At 37.9% G+C, this 16046-nt stretch overlaps 1 protein-coding gene across 1 annotated transcript; it reads left to right on the forward strand.

The window, feature by feature from the left end:
- Nucleotides 7126-11796, forward strand: LOC109834763 (homeobox-leucine zipper protein PROTODERMAL FACTOR 2-like). Its single transcript, XM_020402784.1, has 8 exons — nt 7126-7167; nt 8418-8876; nt 8944-9039; nt 9791-9997; nt 10069-10252; nt 10495-10775; nt 11260-11352; nt 11452-11796. Exons 1-8 carry the CDS (start codon nt 7126-7128, stop codon nt 11794-11796), a joined length of 1707 nt encoding a protein of 568 aa, XP_020258373.1.

Genomic DNA, 16046 nt, shown 5'->3' on the forward strand with positions numbered 1-16046 from the left:
ACGATAAATGTTATTATCTAAGTTATAAATGATCATCCAAAGCCAAAAAACCAACTAAGGAATGTACAAGGAGTGCATCACACAAGTTTTGAGGCACAAAATGTGTCTTAGAAACTATGAGAAGACTCATAGTTTCTGAGACAGTTGCGGCTGTCTCGGAAGCTATGCAGGCAAATCATAGTTTCTGAAACACTTGTGGCTGTCTCGGAAGCTATGAAGGCAAATCATAGTTTTCAAAACACTTGCGACTGTCTTGAAAACTAGAGTGGACTTGGTGATAGTTTTCTCGAGTTTTGGGCAATCCACGTGGCTTCATAACTATTGGGGACCATCCATAATCGTGGGGGAAACGTTACAAGTAAAAATCATGCCCATAACTACTAGAATAATGACAATCAAATGTGGTTAAAGAAATTATAAAACCATAAAAAACGAGCCATATTTCCGAGACAGCTGCGAGTGTCTCGGAAGCAGAGGTTTTTCGACACTGTTTCTTGTCAACTTCAGACTTCAGTTATAGTTCTTATGGGTTATAAATACCTTCCTAGGATCATTACTGAGGAGGATGGAGCATTATTGAGTAGAATAGACTAGAGATTTTAGCGTTCTAAGCAAGGGAGAGAGAGAATCTTTATCACATGCAAACCTTTCAGAGCTCTTGTGATTCATTGAGATCTAAACTTTGACTTAATCTCGAGAAGAATGCTTTATCTTACTTCGCTAAGATATTCACTTCTATCTTGTTTCTAAAACAAAACATCGACATTAAGCCTTCTTTACGATTCAACTTGGATCTGTGATTCAGTCATCTACGGGCTATCGCACCCCCGGCACAGGCAAAAATCTCATGCAAGCAGCAAACGATAAACATTTCTGCGTGTGTTTCTAGGAAGTTATTTGTTTGTAACGAGAAGTCTTATAAAAATATTTGTTTCTCAAAATTCATTCTATTCGATAAACGAGTTATAATGAGTTTAATAAATAAACTAATTTCCGATACAAACACGCTGGCGACCACAGTGGAAGCCAACGATCTCGCTATCGAGACCGTCGTGTCGCAACCAATCAAGATCTCGGTTGAATCCACGGTCGAGTATGAATTCTATCAAGCAAAGTTTGAGGAGTATCTATCATCCTCATCCTCAAGATCTTCCTCGCCTCGCAAATGCATGAAGATTTCATCTAAGAAGAAGGTTTTTCAGTCTTTATCTCCAATAAAGGCTACAGGTGAAGACTCTCGCTCGATTGTTGTTGAGGCTACCCCTCACAACGCTTCTCCGACAATCAACAAGACCGGAACTTCTGCTCACAATGGTTTTTCTCCAGTTAAGGAGTCATTGAATCAAAGTCCAATGGTACTGACAAAGAGATCTCGTCAGAGACAATGTCAACATCACGCTCGTCAAATGGCTAAGGCCTTGGAAGAAGTCGACGTGGTTCGTTACTATGCGGATCTAGAGTCGAGCAAACAACGAGTGGTCCAGTTGTCTCAACGACAAACCACTCATATTTCTACTAAGTTAATGATGGAGGAACATGTTCTCGTCAAAAGAGCCCGTTCGACCCTTAAAGAGCGCATTCAAAAGTGTCGTGTAAACGCCGCTCGTGGTCAAGCCCTTTTACAATAATCACAAGAAGGGAAGAAGGAAATTATGTCCAAAGAATCACAGAGAACTCACAAAGCTTAGATCCCAAAATCTAAACTTACGTGAAAATCAGAATCGCGGAATACTTCCTTCAACCGAGACACTTGCGAGTGTCTCGGACAAATGGACCTTATCTGAGACACTAGCAACTGTTTCGGCAAAGGGAGCCATATCCGAGACACACGCAAGTGTCTTGGACAAAGGTCATCTCCCGAGGGCTCTCCTTCGACTATGTCGACGTCTGCTCCTCGCTCGTCTGCTACAACCACATTGATTGATTATTCCAGATAGAATCTAATCATCTGAATAATTCATTCTTAATTATTATAAAAATAATTAAGAATCTTTCGCTGTGGCTATTTAATTTCCAAGATGATTAAAATCCTTCCATTGTGATTTTCTGAGCACTCATTCGTCGAGATGAGATTTAATGACTTATTTGGTCAATCTTTCCTTATGAAACTCCCACGGTTTAGTTGTGGAATGCTTGATGATTCACAAACCCCACCTCAAAATCCCCCACTGAGCAAATTAGTTGGCGGTGGGTCCACTAAAATTCCTCATGGATTAAAATCTTTCAAACTCCCACTGTGTCTAACCTTTTACACTCCCATTGTCGAAGTTCTGGCACGATATTCAAAATTTTAATCTGTTAATCTATGGCAATCATTAAACCCCCTTCGTGTTAATATCTTATCACTTGACATTAAAAATTCCTAATGGGTGTATTGTATAAATCAACATTCTCACTATTATTTGTACCTCCACTATCACTGTTTCTTAGTCAAACCTTTCTACAATTAGGACCAAAGCTAAAATCCCCTATCGATTCCTTTCATGAACGAGAGGCTCACTTATAAAACCGAGATCCCCTTTTAATAAATGAAAAGGCCTCTACCCAATTTGAACAATCAAGCCTATAAAAGGTAGAATATCTCAACTCTCACTTGGTCAAACCTTCCTACATTCAGGACCAAAACCAAAATCCCTTCTTGATTCTTTCCATGACTGAGGGGTCTATTTTAAGAACCGGAATTCCCTTTCGATAAACGCAAGGTTTCCATTTATTCCTCTTCAGTCAAACCCTGCTATAGTTTGGGCTGAAATTAGAATTTCATCTCGATAAACGAGAAATTCATCTTCAGATCGGTTAACCAACACTATAAAAGTTAGGGTTATTCGGATCTTTTTGATTCTCAGAGGGGAGATCCCACTCTTAGTTTTACCTTTCAAGATTCTCAAAGTGGAGATCCCACTTTGAGTTTCTCTTACAGCAGGAGATAAAATATAAAATTATTTCTCTCCGGCATCGAGTTTGTCTTTGCCCCCAAGAGAATACAAGCAGGAGATGGAATATAAAATTCTTTGTCTCCAACATCGGGTTTGTCTTTGCCCCAAGAGAAGACAAGCAGGAGATAGAATATAAAATTCTTCCTCTCTAACATCTTTTTGATTCTTATCTTTGCCACAAGAGAAGACATAATTTTTTAACACTGAAATCTATGTCTTTTATGCATGGGGAAGTTATCTCGATCCCTTATTAAAGATAAGTCTGCGTCTAACACACGTTGCCGGGTGGTACGTTCCCGTAAAAATGACAAATCCTACATATTCAATATCATAGTTGGTGGTTATTATTAAGTTAATAATCTCTGAATCCATATCTTTTATGCATGGGAGAAGTTATCGCAGTCCCTTATTAAAGATAAGTTTGCGTCTAACACACATTGTCGGGTGGTATATTCTCATAAAAATGACAAAACCTACGTATTTAATATTATGGCCGGTGGTTATTATTAAGTTAATAATTTTTGAATCCATGTCTTTTATGCATGGGGGACGTTATCTCGATCCCTTATTAGAGATAAGCCTATATCTAACATATATAGCCTACATATTTAACATTATAATTTAGATATGAATTCCCGACCAAGATTATTAGTTCAACGTCTACTCAATGACATGAGCTAAATTTAGAAATCAACACACCAACTTCAGTTCAAAATTTTGATAACGGTTAGACGATAAACACAGCACCGGAAGAATTTTGGCTATTCGACAAAATATTGAATAGACCGAAAGCTGAAGAAGTCAAAGAATTAAAGGTTGGATGTATCATATCCAAAGTATTCCAGCCTCCTCTATGAAAGAATGAAGTTAAAATATTTTGGAGGAGGTATCTGTAGGTATCAAAAATTACCTATAGGGTATCACACATAGCTCAAGATGAAGAGAATGCGATAAACGTCATTATCTAAGTTATAAAGGATCATCCAAAGCTAAAAATCAACTAAGAAATGTACAAGAAGTGCCTCATATAAGTATCAAGGCACAAAATGTGTCTCAGAAACTATGAGAAGACTCATAGTTTCCGAGACAGTTGCGTCTATCTCGGAAGATATGAAGGAAAATCATAGTTTCCGAAATACTTGCGGCTGTCTCGGAAGCTATGAAGGTAAATCATAGTTTACGAAACACTTGCGACAGTCTCAGAAACTAGAGTGGACTTGGTGATGGTTTTCTCGAGTTTTGGGCAATCCATGTGGCTTCATAACTACTGGAGACCATCCATAATTATGGGGAAGATATTACAAGTGAAAATCATGTCCATAACTACTAGAATAATGACAATTAAACGTGGTTGAAGTAGTCATAAAACTGCCAGAAACAAGCCCTGTTTCCGAGATAGCTGCGAGTGTCTCGGAAACAGAGGTTTTTCAACACAGTTTCTTATCAACTTCAGACTTCAGTTACGGTTCTTATGGGTTATAAATACCTTCCTAGGACTATTACTAAGGAGGATGGAGCATTATTGAGCAGAATAGAGCAGAGATTTGAGCATTCTAAGTAAGGGAGAGACAGAATCTTCATCGCGTGCAAACCTTTCAGAGCTCTAGCGATTTCTTGAGATCTAAGCTTTGACTTAATCTCAAGAAGAGTGTTTTATCTTACTTTGCTAAGATATTCACTTCTGCTTTTATTTTTAAAATGAAACATCGACCTTAAGCCTTCTTCACGGTTCAACTTGGATCTGTGATTCGGTCATCTACGGGCTAACGCATCCCTGACACATGCAAATATCTCACGCAAACAACAAACAATAAACGTTCCTGCTAATGAGTTGTAACAAAAAGTCTTATAAAAAGATTTGTTTCTCAGAATTCATTGTATTTGATAAATGAGTTGTAATGAGTTCAATAAATAAATTACTAATTTCTAATGCAAACAACATCATCCTCCACCTATTGCGATAACCCACTAGTCAGGCATTCCTCCACCTACTGAGGGACTTGAAGCCTCATCATGTACGCCTCATCAAAAGTGACATCCCTGCTAATGATCATCTTCTTATCTTGTAGATCCCACAACTTGAAGTCTTTAACTCCATCTCTAAAACCCACAAAGACTGTTTTCCTCACGCTCGGATTTAATTTCCCATCATTCACATGATAGTAAGCTGGACACCCAAATATTAAAAGCAACTCATAATCACTAGCCACCAAACCAGACCATAGCTCCATATGAGTCTTCCCATGTATCGCAGTGCATGACAACCTATTCACGAGATGGCTTGCATAAACTAACACATCGGTCCAAAAAGATCTAGCCAATCCACTCTGTGAGAGCATACAACGTACCTTCTCCAGCAAGTTACGATTCAATCTCTCAGCCACCCCATTTTATTGTAGTGTCTCTCTAACTTGAAGTGTCGTCTAATACCGTTATCCCGATAAAACTGCAAAAATGGATCACTCTTGTACTCTCCATCATTGTCTGAACGAAGTACCTTCACCTTTCTACTTGTCTGCCGCTCTACTTTCTTCTTGCACTCTACAAATATATCCAGTGCCTCATGTTTATTCTTCATAGGGTATACCCAGTTCCTCCTGGAATAGTCATCGATGAAAGTGATAAAATAATTAGCCTCACCAAGAGAAGTGTTCTTGGAAGGACCCCAAACATCTGTATGAACATAATCAAATATACCTTGGGTATTGTAAATTGTGATGCCAAATTTCACTTTTATCTTCTTCCTAAGTACACAGTGCTCGCACAACTCCATCTTATAGGTCTTTGCATCTTTTAACTGTCCATGTTTCGTCAATACCTGCAGGGACTTATCACCAGTGTGCCCCAATCTCATATGTCGTAAATTGGTAGTATCCTCCTTTGTGGTAATTGAAGCTGTCAGACCTCCTATCACTGTCTTTCCCTTCAAGTAGTATATGTTGTTTTCTCTAACACCTTGATCACCATCATAGACCCTTTTGTGACCTTCAGAGTTGCATTCTTCAAAATCATCTTATAGTCTGCTACCTCTAAAGTTCCAAGACAAGTGATGTTCTTTGTCAACTGCGGAACGAACCTCACTTCCTTCAGCTCCCTAATCACCCCGTCACACATCTTGATCCTAACAATATCGATACCACCAATAGGGCATACATGATCATTACTCATGAGCATGACATTCACTCTTTGGGCATACGTGATCATTACCCATGAGCACGACATCCCCTCTTTCCAACTCCTCAAAGTTGGAGAACCAATCCCTCCTAGGGAAAATATGATATGTAGCACCCGAATCCAACATCCACTCCATAGAGTCGGCATAACAAACTGACGGTAGTGTAAGGCATGAGTAGCTCGAAGAATCCAAATCTGAATTTTCGCCAATAGCTTTGGCAACATTCACCTCTGAAGCTTGTACAGTTTTTCTCTTATTCTTCCCGGCTTTATCCTTCAACTTTGGGTATTCATTCTTCCAATGTCCATCTTTTTTACAAAACGCACATTTATTCCTACCAACACTCTTATGGCCACCTCTATTCTTTGACTTTGAGTGATTAAACTGGTGACGGTTTGGACTACAGCCTCTCACTGCCAATGCATTTCCCGATGCCTTCTCGGAGGGTTCGTCATCACTCTTTCTCAACTCATAGTTTACTAATGCTGAGGTCACCTCTTTATAGCTAACAATGGTTCTTCTATATATCATTGTAAGAACAAATGTACCATAATCATCTTCTGGCAATGAACATAGCAACAACATCACCTTGTCTTCATCTTCAACCATGATATCCACATTGATCATATCCGACAGCAATTTAGTGAAGTTATTGACATGCTCTCTAATGGAAACTCCCCTCTTTATCTTGAATTGGTAAAACCTCTTCTTCAAACGAAGCCTATTCTCAATGCTCTTCGTAAGATACTTCTCATTGAGTGATTCCCATAATCGTTTCGTCGACGTCTCGTTCATCACATCATAGATCAAATCCGGCGTCAAGCATGACCTAATAACCCCACGTGCTCTACTGTTAACCTTCTTCCAAACCTTTTCCTTCATATCAGCTGGTTTCTCTTATAATTCAAGAGTCTCCTCTAAATTCTGGGCATCCAACGTATCCATCACCTGATACCTCCACAAACCGAAGTTTATCTTGCCATCAACTTCTAAACGTCAATTTTAGTGTTATTGATGTTCAAACCTTGTATCGTCTTCGAAAGAGATGATCCTGATGTACTTGATTCACCCATGCTGACGATCCAATCTCTTCAAACAAGAATCCTGCAGAGAATCCTCCAAAACGAGCCCCAAGCCAAACCCGAAGCTCTGATACCACTTGTTGTGCGCAGCAAAATTCAAACACAAAAGAGCACGAACAAGCGAGATCAAATCACAAATAATAAACCAACACAAGCACCACAGCAAGACAATAAATTTTACGTGGTTCGACAAGTTGTCTACGTCCACGGGGCAAGGAGAAGGAGTTTTTACTATTAGAGAGAAAGAGAATACAATTAGGGTTTACAATCTCACAAAATCTCATAAATAAACCCTCAAACAAAGCTCTCAAATCTCTCACCAATTCTCCCTCAAAAGATGCACAAAACTCTCTCAATGGCTGCTCAAAACCGTCTCTTAAATTACCATAGAAACAACAATGTTTCTATTTATATGAATAACAAACCCAAACCAATCAGGAAACTGATACTAGGCCCAAAATCGTGACCTATTCGACCGCACATGTGGTCCGGTCGACCGACCAGAAGGCTGAAATCTCAGTTTAATCAATTATAGGGTTTCGGTCGACCGCACTAGCCTAGCGGTCGACCGGACAGGGTTCACGGTCGACCGACCTAACCTCGCGGTCGTCCGGACAGAAAGCCAAAAGAACACCCTGTAATGTGCACATTTCCGGTCAACCGGCCTAAGCTCGCGATCGAACGGATTGCATCCAAAATTCGGCATGCTTCATTTTTCCTGTTCTTCGTTGTCATTTTCGCCGTTTGTACAGCAAATTAATAGCATCCCCCTAAACTCAATATATACACCAAAAGCAAGGAGCACAAACAAAAAAACAAAGTACTACTTTTTCAATACTTTTTTGATAAGCACTAACTTAAGAAAAATTATAAACAAATACAAATTCGAACTTGCTAATTAAACTGAGCTACCTCAGGTTCAACCATACAAATTAGCTTTGTGAGGTCAATTTCTTAAAAAAAAACAACTCTCTCCTTCTCTAAACGTAAAAGAGTCAAAAACTTTCACTCCGGTGGGATCAATCTGCGCTCCGGTGGGATCAATCTGCGACAACAGAAGTACAAAAGGTCTATCCTCAAATTGAGCCATAGTGAAGGGGGAATTATCCACAATTATCCCAAATTTTGATTGCTTATTAGGATCCATGCATTTTCCAATTACATGTATTTTTTTATACCCAAAAAACAAATGAATTATAACTTCCTTTCTTATATGTTGAACAGATAAACCAAGGTCCAACAATTGAGGGAAATTGCATTGGAGTTCCATTTGCATGCTCATCATCATTTCAACAGCCTATTAGTATCCCCGGACCATCAAACTTCTTCATCCCCAATGGTGCTAATATCGAAAACAGCACATACAATGCGGCAGCGAATGGCACTACAGAGAGTACATTTAACAACACAACTGAAGTACTGGAGAATCATGCAAATGTGTTCACGCAAATCGCCGAAGCAGCAGCTGATGAACTCCTAATAATGGCACAAACAGGCCAGCCTCTTTGGTTACCAGCTGCTGGCCCTGAAAACTACATAGAAATCCTTAACGAAGGAGAGTACTTGCTCAGTGTCTCGAAATGGGCGGTTCCTAATTCTTTTGGTTTCACGAGGGAAGCTACCCGAGCTGTCACGATGGTTAATATGAATGCTTTTCGTTTGGTGGAGATATTATGTGATGCTGTAAGCGAGTTGGTTTATTTTGGTTATTTTACATATGTCATGTGTTTGAATATTTGAATTTTTGCAGAAGAAGTGGTCTGCATTGTTTTCTGGTGTCGTGTTGAGGGCGACCACGATGGAGGTTCATTCGAGGGGGAGGAACTATAATGGAGCTATGCAAGTGGTATGCATCTTTTCTCTCTCTCTCTCTCTCTCTCTCTCTCTTTGAATACATGCGTGCAGATGTTACATTTTTGAAAAATGATTTAAGGACCCAAAATATGGGACCAATGAAGGGGACAGGTGAGGTGTCCCCTCCTTATTGCATAATGAGTTGGTCATGCCAACTCATGCCAACTCATTATGCAATAGGGAGGGGACACCTCACCTGTCCCCTCCATTGGTCCCATATTTTGGGTCCCCGTAGCAGCACTCTACATTTTTACTGTATTACGTAAAAATCATACTTATTCTTGTTACATTCTAATTTCTTGAAAATTAAAGATACATTATCTAAAAGTGGGATCTGGATCCTGTCCAATTTAACTAGTCATTGGAGAGATTACTTTCTAGATCACAATCATCTATCCATTTAGTAGATGGTTGTATATTTTATTAAATAAAAATTAAATTAGTATAATTAAAAAAGAGAATATTATTAGTTATATTAGAAGACACCATTAATTAGCTATTCTAGAAATGAATTATATAACTAGCTATCTCAATATTATTGGATGATTATGATTTGATTGCAAAAGTCTTAAAGGAAAATGACCTACGTATTTGTATGTGTATGCATGTTTCTTGCTGGTAATTACATCTGTATGAATCCATTTAATATTTGTGAGGGTTTAATAGTATCATTAAGAAGATAAATGAGATGTGAAACGTGTCCAGATAATCAAGTATGACAACCACTGACATGAATTTTTCAGATATCTGCTGAGTACCAACTACCATCTCCCCTCGTTCCTACCCGTGATATTTTATTTCTGCGCTACTGCAAGAAACTGCCTTTGGAGAGAACTTGGGTAGTTGTTGATGTTTCCTTGGACTTGTTTCGATCTGATCCAGCACCCAACCGATGCCAAAAAAGACCGTCAGGCTGTATAATCGAAGAAATAGAAGAGCAAACAATAAAGGTAAAATAAAACAAAATAAAGCACATCAAAAATGTATTCTAAAGTTAAACTACTTTTGAACATGAAAACAGGTAATCTGGGTTGAGCATGTTGAAATCAATGTACAAGCCAATTTTGTTCATGCCATGTACAAGCCAATTGTCAGTTCTGGTATCGGTTTTGGAGCGAGGCGTTGGTTGGCTATGTTGGGTCGACAAAGTGATCGCATTGCAAATGCGATGAACTGCAATATTCCCTACTTCAGCGAGTTTGATGGTAAATACAAAAATTCAATTTTCTTCCTTTTTGTTCTTTATAAAAATGGTTATGTTCTTTTACTTTACGACATAAATGTTCCCTCATTTTTGACTTGTATCCTGAAGTTTAAATTTGCATGTATTCATTCATTTGGAAGTTAGATGCCAAATTGATAAATGAATGAAAGTTTAAAGTATTCAACAAAAAAAAAAAAATCCTTCCGCGGAAGACAAACTTACTTTGCTTTCTTTGTATTACAGCAGAGAGAGCAACTCGAGGTACTAGTCCTGGTAATAATGTGCTCAAGCTTGCAGAGAGGATGGTGTTAAGCTTTTATGCTGGATTGGCTTGCTCTCTTGCTCATGGCTGGGTTAATGAATTTGGAGACGGCACTGAAAGTGTCAAAATTGCTAGTAAAAGAAATGTCGGTGATCCTCGAATGCCTTCTGGTGTCATTGTCAATGCTTCAGTTTCTTTCTGGGTACCTGCAATGCCGAAAAGGGTTTTTGATTTTCTCTGTGATGAAAGCTCTCGTGATAAGGTAACTGAGTTCCAACTTTATAGTCTCTATTGATTATGCCTTTGTGTTTTGCACAGGAATTACAAATCAACTATCAATGGGAAAGAATAGTATGCTTTTAGTAATTTGCTTTATAAATTAGTAATTATGAGTAAAGTCTTAGCAATGGTAATTTTATTTGCTCTAAATTGGAAAGAGACGTTTAAATTTCACCGAGTACTATACGTTGTTTCTTTGTCAAATGTAGATAGAAACCTGAGTGTTATTTCAGAATAAAATTGAATGGCATCATAAACTAATCTGCTAACAACATGCAGGTATTAGATGCCTAAAAGCAAATTTTGGTTTCATGTCATATTATTGCAAATTCAGTTAACCATTCTTTTTTATGCAAATGTAATATGATAGTATCAATCTGTAATTAACATATAATGCAGTTACTGACAGTAAATTTTCTTTTATAAATCACTAATAGTTTATACATTCAATTCAAAATATGGGACAGTGGGATAGCCCGTCTGAAAGAGAGAAACTTGTACCAGTAGTTCTAATACCCACAGGCATAGAATCTGGCAATTACATTTCAATTCTCAAACAGGTAACAATTCTACCCTATCTCTCAATTTCTCTCTTCTTTCAAAACTTCAGGCTCAAAGAGTTAGTTTTTTTCTCTCCCTCTGAATCATTGTTTTTGTAGGCAAATGACAAGACTAAGCACAAGAAAAAGATGTTCATTCAAGAGAGCTGCTTTGACAATACTTGTTCATACTTGATCTATGCTCCTGTTAGCAAGAGGTCTGTGAATGTGTGCATTCATGGTGGTGATCAAGAAAGGATACAACTTTTGCCTTCAGGGGTTACTATTGTCCCTGATGGGCCTTACTGGATGACAAATGGCTCGCTCGTTACTGTTTCGATCCAGATATTGTCTGATTCTAATCCCCAAACTGATGTAAATCCTGGTTCTGTTGAGTTGGTGAATAATCTGGTGATGTCTGTTGTCGATAGCATCAAGATCGGGGTAGTGGACGAGAATCAGTAGGTGAAGCTTAAGACGGCTTGTAGGATGCCCGGTTAGGTTAGCTTGTGATGTTAAAATCATCTTTGTTTTATTATCTTATTTTGCCTGAAGTTAAAAGTAGTTTATGTTTGGACATTACTCTATGTTTGCTTGTTCTCAGTGGTTCATGTTTCAGAGCTATAAATGTCACAATGAAATTGGAGTTTAGTTTGGTTATTTTATTTTGCTTCTTCTGTACTTTCTGCATTTTTGGTATTATTTCTGAGACATAACGGTAACTTTGAAGTGGAGCATAAGTAGAAGCTGAATGGACGTGTTTGTGATGGGAAGTCATCAACATTTGGGTTCAAGTTCTGCACTGGCAAACCAAAGCCTTTGATTAGATGGAGCACTCTTATTCTTTGCTAAACTAGTAACAACTTAGACATAGTCCTTTTTTCAATAACTCAGCTAGGAATTGAACCCAAAACTGTGGAGTCATATTGGAACCCCTCAACCATCCAAAACATCCGAAGTAAGTAATTACTAGGCTTGGCTCTGGAGCTATGCGGGCTGATCCACCGCACAAGGCCTCTAAAAATTAGGGGCCCCAAAAAAAATTTAATTATATTTATATGTATATATGTTATTATAGTATATCAAAAGGATAAGTAATTTAAAGAGGCAGAGTTGGCATTGATATTAGCAAAAAAAGGTATTTGCATTAATTGATAGGCCCTCTACCTACCTATCTCTAGCCATTTCTTCACGTGACATCGCTTTCATCCTCTTTCTTTTCTACGAACTAAACGACTCGGACCCTCCATCTTCTCTCATTCTCTCCGTTCGCTGTGGCCTACGATCTGCAAATCAATCCCCCAATCGGCCAATCCATCATCCCTGATCCATCATCCTACGATCAGATCGGCCGATCAGATCACTAGTTTGTGAATTCGTGTGCATTTTCTCTAGTGAAAAGGGAAGCAATCTTCATATCAGATCAGGTAATTATTTTTCCTATTTTAACTTCCTGTTCGCTATGTATTTTCGTTGTGGTATTTAGGTTGTTAATATATTATATATATACCAATATTTGAACTTTTTTTTTCTTATGAATTCTTTCTTTCATTTTACAGGTGGGACCGTGGAAAGAGGAAGTCAACTATCATTTGCAGACTACTCGAGTACCTCTTCCACTTGATTTAAGGCTTCAAATTAGGTTGTATTGTTCCAAATCTTTTGACTTCTTTCAATTTGATTGTAATATTTTTTTATTATAGAAATGTCTCCAAGAAATTATCCTTCCGGATATGATAAACGCAAGAAAAAAGAAAAATTGAACAATTTGTCCAAACTCAAAGTGGAGCGCTTGATAAATTCATTGTTAGAGAAACACAGGATTTAGTTGAAAATTCAATTGAAAATGATAACATTAATGATTTGGGCATGAATGAGTATGAGAATAAAAATGTTGATGATCAAAGTAAAAATAAAAATGATAATGAAAATGAGAATCATAATGATAATGAAAAGGAGAATCAAAATAAAAATGAAAATGAAAGTAAAAATAAAAATCAGAATCAGAATGAAATTGATATTGACAATCAAAATAAAAATGAAAATGAAAATATTTTAGGCAATGGACAACCTAATCAATCCATGCTCATGAATTTGAATATTTATGATCCAAGAACGTGGGATAATTTGGACACAAAATCTAGAGATATATTAGTGGAAAATAGCCATATAAGAGATCTATTAGTCGAAAAAGGTCCTACAGATAAATTAGGAAGATATTTTTCTTCGGAATTTTACTCTAGACATTTATCAAATGGAGAGAAATGCGATAGAGAATAGTTAGTTTATTCAAATGATATTAATAAAGTATTCTGTTTTTGTTGTAAATTGTTTAAAAATAGTTTTAAGAAAAGTTTTTTTAATAAATGAAGGACTTAATGGTTGGATATTGTTTTCGTCGGAAATTGTTTTCATTATGGAATCTATAAAACTTCAATCGTTTACAACGAATTACACAATAAAATAAAAAAGTTACAATTCCTTGAAAAATAACACAGAAATTGTTTATTAACTCCTACCTTTGTGGGATCTTCGCCTGTACTGGGGGGTGCGTTAATCCGTGGACCACCGAATCACGAATTTTGATTGAATTGTGAAGGTTTTGAGGGTTCTTCCTTCGTTTAGGAGCAAGAATAGATTCAGTGAATATCTTATCGAAGTAAGATGAACACTCTTCTCAAAATCAAATCAAGGCTTAGATCTTAAGGGATTTCCCAATTGTTAAAAAGAGATGACATCTTGAAATTCACTCAAGCCTTTTGAAAATCTCTAATCAATTACTCCAACAACAACCTCTCTGCTCTATGCTCTCTGCTCTTGGATCCTGTGCTAAAATGCTCCCCAAGGGGTATTTAAGGCCTCTGAAAATTGTAACCGAAATAGGATAACATAGGGGGAAATTGTGCTTCTGAGACAGTTGTGACTGTCTCGGCGGCCAAGATAGTTGTGACTGTCTCGGCTTCCGAGACAGCCATGACTGTCTCAGAAAGTCTAAACTGCCCAGCCGTTTTTTTGTAACCGCTCTCCTACGTTTTAAACGCCATTATTTTGGTAGTTATTAATGTGATTCTCGCCCACAACATTTCCCACGTTCTTTAATAGTTAATGGCCACGTGTCATGCACATTCCCCAGCAGTTTTTGAACTCTTCAGAACTGTCTCGGACCGCATGCGAGACAGTCAACACAGTCTCACGTGGGAGACAGTCAATATTGTTCGCGTGCGAGACAGGCCACACTGTCTCGCGTGCGAGACGGGCCACACTGTTTGGGTTCGAGACAGGCCACACTGTCTCGGGTTTTTCCGAGATAGTTTAGAGCTACTATTGTGTTCTTTTGATCTTTGAGTTGTGTTTGGATATTTATAAGCATTTTTGGACATCTACAGATACCTCCTTCAAAGTATTTCAGACTCATTCTTTTATAAAAGAGGCTGAAATACTTTGGATATGATACGCCTGGTCATTAATTCGTTGACTTCTTCAACTTTTAGTCTATTTAGTTTTTTGTGGATAGCTGAAATTTTTTCGGTATTACGTTTATCGCTTGACCGTTATCAAAATATTGAACTGAAGCTAGCGTGTTGATTTTTGAATTAGCTCGTGTCGTTGGGTTGACGTTGAACTAATCACCTTCATCGGGAGTTTGTATCTAAGTCACGATTAAACTCCCTGAATTAATTCCTTGAACTGACGTTTTATCCTGAGCCTTGTTTCGGCGGAATTATCGATGCGTTGGCTAGAGTAGACTTTCATTACTATGCGTTGACTGGCGTTGGGACATGGAAAGCCCAAGTGTAGAGACTGTAAGACCAATTGTTGATGTCGGTTCATCTGCCTGTACTAAGTTTCTCCTGGCATGGACTGTTATACATTTGTCGATTTTTTTACTTAATCACATGGGGATTTTGATTATAGGACCAGTTATTGGAGCTAATACGACCACAATCACTCGAGAGGCTTTTTCGATGTTGTCTTGTGTGCGCGAGACAATATACCCTACCTCATGTGTTTGAGGCGGTTCAATTGCCCCGCTTGAAGAAAGATGGCCTTCGGGCTGAATTTGTGTATTTCTTGAGTTTGGCAGAGCTTAAACTTTATTATGATTGTTTATCCTACTCAGAATAAATACTTATAATATTTTTGGCAAATCTTCAGCCATCAACGGATTTGATAAGCATTTACCGACTACCATTTAGCATACAGATTGTTTAAGTCTGTTCTGCATGTAACGTTGTGCTAAGAGAATTAATTCTCTTAGACTTAGTGTTATGATGTTGAATACATAGGTTTGGTTATTTTTACGGAAACGTACCACCCGGCAATATGTGTTAGAAGTAGACTTATCTCTAATAAGGGACTGAGATAACATCCCCCACGTATAAAACATGGATTTGAAAATGTTGATGGGTTATATCTTTTTGGTGAAAAGATGGACCCAACACTGGAGAGGAAGAATTTTATATTCTATCTCCTGGTCTCTTTTTTGTAGGTTGAGATAAACCCAATGATGGAGAGGAAGAATTTTATATTCTATCTCCTGGTTTTTTTTTTGTTGGTAGAGATGAACCCGATGATGGAGAAGAAGAATTTTATATTCTATCTCCTGATCTCTTTTTTGTTAGTAGAGATGAACCCAATGCTAGAGAGGAAAAATTTTATATTCTATCTCCTGCTGTAAAAGAAACTCAAAGTAGGATCTCCACTTCGAGAATCTA

This window comes from Asparagus officinalis, chromosome 3, assembly GCF_001876935.1.
Source record: "Asparagus officinalis chromosome 3, Aspof.V1, whole genome shotgun sequence".
NCBI classification, from domain to species: Eukaryota; Viridiplantae; Streptophyta; class Magnoliopsida; order Asparagales; family Asparagaceae; genus Asparagus; species Asparagus officinalis.

Excerpts from the sequence above, each read along its gene's own strand:
- LOC109834763 (XM_020402784.1), top strand. The coding sequence starts at position 7,126 with ATGTTCAAACCTTGTATCGTCTTCGAAAGAGATGATCCTGAT. Across the intron at positions 9,998-10,068 it reads TAGAAGAGCAAACAATAAAG|GTAATCTGGGTTGAGCATGT; the intron begins GTAAAATAAAAC and ends ACATGAAAACAG. Across the intron at positions 11,353-11,451 it reads ACATTTCAATTCTCAAACAG|GCAAATGACAAGACTAAGCA; the intron begins GTAACAATTCTA and ends TTGTTTTTGTAG.